The 5,375-nt window shown below is 47.1% G+C and overlaps 1 protein-coding gene across 1 annotated transcript; it reads right to left on the minus strand.

Moving 5' to 3' along the window:
- Positions 1-1,364: 1,364 nt before the first annotated feature.
- Positions 1,365-5,372, minus strand: fbxl9 (F-box and leucine rich repeat protein; the record flags this gene model as incomplete). The annotated part of the gene is made up of 5 exons (XM_060061558.1): positions 1,365-1,893; positions 2,656-2,873; positions 3,958-4,152; positions 4,534-4,752; positions 5,205-5,372. Coding segments are annotated over 5 exons (969 nt in total), but the record flags the coding sequence as incomplete, so codon positions are not given.
- Between the last annotated feature and the right edge of the window lie 3 nt (positions 5,373-5,375).

Genomic DNA, 5,375 nt, shown 5'->3' on the forward strand with positions numbered 1-5,375 from the left:
CTGTTGTTTTTTATTGGTCGTCATGAAAAAAAACATAATGGTTAACACTGTGGTTTTTTTATTGGTCGTCATGAATAAAAACATAAGGGGTAACACTGTCGTTTTTTATCTGTCGTCATGAAAAACCCATAAGGGGTAACACTGTCGAAATGTATGGAATAAAACATAGGGGGTAACACTGTCGTTTTTATCAAATGAAACATGAGGGGTGACACTGTCGTTTTTCTTTGGTCGTCATGAAAAAAAACATAAGGGGTAACACTGTTGTTTTTTATCGGTCGTCATGAAAAAAACATAAGGGGTAACACTGTCGTTTTTTATTGGTCGTCATGAAAAAAAAATAAGTGGTAACACTGTTGTTTTTTATTGGACGTCATGAAAAAAAAACATAAAGGCCCTGGGTATCACTGTTGTCTTTGTAAAATAAAATATAAGGGGTAACACTGTCGTATTTTATTGGTTGTCATGAAAAAAAACATAAGGGAAATACACACATACATTTTAATGTCATGTATATCCTCTTTATTGATGATTGATTATTGTGTATTATCATCGCCTCAGTGGTGCAGTGGAGTGCACTCTACCTAACCCACTGGAGACCTCGGCTCAATTTCTGTGGAAAACACAATATCTTTAATTTAAGAACTCCCTCCCTCTGGCCATCCGAAATTCTGATACACTCGGTTCATTCAAAATTCAGCTTAAAACCTATCTCCTCAGGACCACCTACAACATTTGACAAATCATCCTCCGCCATCTTCCACTCTCTCCCGCTCTCTTAATGTGTTGCCTATTGTTGTGGTGTTTTTTTTTTCCCTTTTGTTTGATTGTCTGTACTGTCTATGTATTCCATTCTTATTTATAAAGCATCTTTGAGTTTTTAGAAAAGCGCTATAAAAACGGATCAATTATTATTATTATTATATATACGTACTAGTTGATACTGGTCTGGTGGTTTATGCTCTGGTTTGCTGCAATCGCTTGAAATATTTATTTTTTCCGATATAATTTGTTAATAAAAAAGATTCGGCTTAGCTCAGGAGTCAGAGCAGTTGTCTTGTAACCGACAGGTTGCTAGTTCGATCCCCAGCACCTCCTAGCTGTGTGTTGATGTGTCCCTGAGCAAGACACTTAACCCTAACTGCTCCTGATGAGCTGGCTGTCGCCTTGCATGGTGGACTCAACCGTCGGTGTGCAATGTGTTTATTAACCGATGTAAGTCGCTTTGGATAAAAGCGTCTGCAAAATGCCCTAATTGTATCTATATATGCCTATATATAGAATATATATTACATTTTAAATGTACATATACAGTTCTAAAGTGCTTACTTGTGTTCATGTTTACAGGGGACAAAACAAAATGCTATAGAAATACACTTTTTTTTAATGAAGGAATGACCATGTAGCTACATTAAATTACATTTGGATATTTTTAACATTAATACATGTAGATAACTTAAAATGTAAAAATATTCACGACTATTTGGTCAAAAATACATCTCCGGGCATACATTGAGAAGACATGACAATAAATAAGACATAAGCCATACATGAGCTCAAAAGCACAGCTACAGGTTTTACAAATTTATCTGACTTTCCAGGTTTTGGTGGTTCGCGGAAACCTACCATATTGTATGATAACGCTTCAATTCTGGAGCGGAAGAGAGTTTTGTTGCGACCCTGAATAGCTAGAAGAAAAAATAAATACAACGGGGGCTGGCCAATCAAAGGGTAAGAGTGAGGTCAACCCCGCCCACAAAACGGCAGTTGACATTTTCCAAGAAGGTGAGTTGTGAGTGGAGGCGGTCCACGGCGCTGATGGAGATTCCTTTGCACACCGAGACATCCAACGTCCTCAACCTCCTGCAGTGCTGCACCAGGCATAGCAGGGATCTGGAGGACGCAAGGGAGGAGAGATCAGAGGAGATCAGAGGATAGGAGAGATCGGAGGAGAGGAGAGATGAAGAGAGATGGGAAGAGATGAGGAGAGACCAGAAGAGAGGACAGATGAGAAGAGGGGATGAGGAGAGATGAGGAGAGATCAGAAGAGAGGACCGATGAGAAGAGAGGATGAGGGATGAGGAGAGATCAGAAGAGAGGACCGATGAGAAGAGAGGATGAGATGAGGAGAGACCGGAAGAGAGGACCGATGAGAAGAGAGGATGAGGAGAGATGAGGAGAGATCAGAAGAGAGGACAGATGAGAAGAGATGAAGGGAGGTGAGGAGAGATGAGGAGAGATCAGAAGAGAGGACAGATGAGAAGATATGAAGGGAGATGAGGAGAGATGAGGAGAGTTGAGGGAAGAGGACAGATGAGAAGAGATCAGAAAAAAGGGGCAGAGGAGAATAGATGAAGAGAGATGAAGAGAGATCAGAATATATGAGGAGAGAAGAGAAGTTGGAGATAGGAGAATATGTGAGAATAAAGCGGGAGAGAGGAGAAGAGATGAAATGTCTAAAAGTAGAGTTGTGTGTACCTGTATGAGTGGTAGAGTTGTGCGTGCGTGCGTACCTGTATGAGAACTCGAGGCGTGTGTGTGTGTGTGTGTGTGTGTGTGTGTGTGTGTGTGTGTGTGTGTGTGTGTGTGTGTGTGTGTGTGTGTGTGTGTGTGTGTGTGTGTGTGTGTGTGTGTGCGTGTGTGAAGTGTGTCTACCTGTCTGTGAGGTTCTCACAGTGTGAGAGCGAGAGGTGCTGCAGTCTGCCCAAGTAGGGCGTGGCCTTGGCTACCCCTGCATCTGTGATTCGTCTACAGTGGCTGAGTGACAGACTGGTCAGGCTGGGGCAGTTCCTGGCGACTGCGGCCAGGCTAGCGTCACTGATTTCGGTCAGTAGAGACAGAGACAAGCGTTGGAGTTCTGGATGACACAGCACCTAACAAAACATGAGATCAGATAAGGTAAAACGGGAAGGAATGTGTAAGGCCAGCTGTCTAGTGTAAAAAAAAAAATAAAAAAAAGAAGTAGCAAAAATGTAGAAAAACATTTAATAAAATCCCCTTCTGGACGCTTCATCCACTCAGCCTGATTAGTTTCACTTTAGTAGAATAATTTTGCATCAAATAGGGAAACAAGGCATAACTCCACCCCCTCAAGAAGTTTTACGTGCGATAACATAGTAGCCCTGCGCAATCCCAGATCATTTCTTCAGTAATCCAGGATTCACAGCAGAAAGTACACAACAGACCAACAGTTGTTGGTTCGCACTTTACATTCAAATCTATTCAAAGCCTGAAAGGTTTTACGATCGCAATGGTTAAAAACTATTGGATCTGCCCAGTGCCACTCTGGATTTGCCATAACCAATCGCTAATGTTTGGCCGGGAATCACATTGCGCGCAGGCTGTAAACAAACCAAACACTGTGCATGAAGACGAGAGCTGACTTTAACGTCATTGTTCTCAGCCACTCCCTCTGTTCGCTGATCGGACCAATCAGTTGCTGTGTTGTCTCTACAACAGAGACAACGCAGCGATATCAACATGAGCGGTTCTAACTGGAGAGACGGCGAAATCCGTGAGCTGCAGATCATGTGAGCGAAGGCAATGCAGTCGCATTAAAGACAGGGAAAGATGGTGCGAACTACGAGAATGAAATATTTTACAAGCAAGTGGTCAGCAAAATAAAGAATATGTTGTCGTTTTTGCACTTGGAAATAGTTAATCTTGTTTTTAGCCTTCACTCAGATGTATACTCAAACTTGCATGCGATTCTCTTGAATCATAAAATAACAAAATTGATTATTCTACTAAATTATTCTAAAGAGGTCAACTCTCCGTGCGCAGCCACGCCTTCTCCAGTCAATCAAGAAAGCCGGCTCCGTGACGTCGGGGAATTTTACCGCCTTTGGTTTTACACAGGCAAGGCAGTGAAATTGCCGGGCGTGCCGAGCCACGATCGAACCGGCTCGGCGGTTTAAAGAGGCCAGTAGACAAACACACACACACACACACACACACCTGTGCGATGCTGGTGTCGGTGAGCAGGCAGCAGGCGGTCAGGTCCAGAACTTGGAGCTGGCTGAGGGCCAGCAGGCCGGCCCCGCTCTGCTCCACAGGGGGGGCCGGCTCGCCCGCCACGGGCCGCGCCGGGAACGGACTCTTGGGGGGCCGGAAGAAGCCCATGTTGCCGAAGGTCCTGGTGAAGCAGGGACCCTGGTGGTGGTGAAGGGGCCTGCGGTTAATCGTGTTATTCTGCTGCTGCATCTCCCTGCATCCCTCCCTCCCTCCTTCTCACCCTCTCCCCCCATAACCTGCCTCACACCCGCCCTCCTCTCTCTCTCCTCCCTCCCTCACCCTCATCTCTCTCTCCTCCCTCACCCTCATCTCTCTCTCTCTCTCCTCCCTCCCTCTCCCCCATAAACTCTCTCGCACCCGCCCTCCTCTCTCTCCTCCCTCCCTCCCTCCTTCTCTCCCCAATAACCTCCCTCACACCAGCCCTCCTCTCTCTCCTTCCTCTCTCCCTCTCCCTCCCTCCCCTCCCACCTTCTCTCCCTTCCGCCATCGATCCCTCTCTGGCTCCCCACTCTCTCTCACCGTCTCCCCCTCTGACTCTCTCTCTCTGGTGGGGGTCTTCTGCCCCAGCAGTCCCCAGTCGGTGATCTCCTTGCACCAGCCCAGCCGCAGCACCACCAGCCGGTGCAGGTAGGTGGCGATGGCGTTCACAGAGAGGTCCGTCAGGTAGACGCACGAGGTCAGGTCCAGCTGCTGCAGGCTGCCGCCACACAGCTGGGCCAAGGAGGACATCTCCACATCCTGACGAGAGGGAGGGAGGGAGGGAGGGAGGGAGGGAGAGGGAGAGGGAGAGGGAGAGAGAGAGAGAGAGAGAGAGGGAGACAGACAGAGAGAAAGAGAGAGAGAGAGAGAGAGACAGACAGACAGACAGACAGACAGACAGACAGACAGACAGACAGACAGACAGACAGACAGACAGACAGACAGACAGACAGACAGACAGACAGACAGACAGACAGACAGACAGACAGACAGACAGAGAGATGGAGAGCGAGAGAGATGGAGAGTGTTAGAGTGGGACAGTGTTAGAGATTTTGTGCTTTTTCTATTGTATTTTTGTGCATTGTAAAAGTATTTCCATGCCAATAAAGCCCTTTGAATCTTGAAACTTGAAAGGGACGGACGGAGAGAGAGAGTGAGAGACGGGAAAGATGATAGAAGCGACAGAGAAAGAAAGGGACAGGGTGACTGACTCTGATGCTGGTGCAGCTCCTGAGGGCCAGACTCTCCAGGTGGGCCGCCCTGGGGCCCGAGAGGCCCTTGACCAGCGGGGCCCCAGTCAGGTGGGTACACTCAGACAGCTCCAGGCTCTTCAGTGACGGCAGGGACGCCAGCTCGGCCACACCTGGGGAGCACACAGGCCG

This window comes from Gadus macrocephalus, chromosome 9 (genome assembly GCF_031168955.1).
Source record: "Gadus macrocephalus chromosome 9, ASM3116895v1".
Classification (NCBI taxonomy): domain Eukaryota; kingdom Metazoa; phylum Chordata; class Actinopteri; order Gadiformes; family Gadidae; genus Gadus; species Gadus macrocephalus.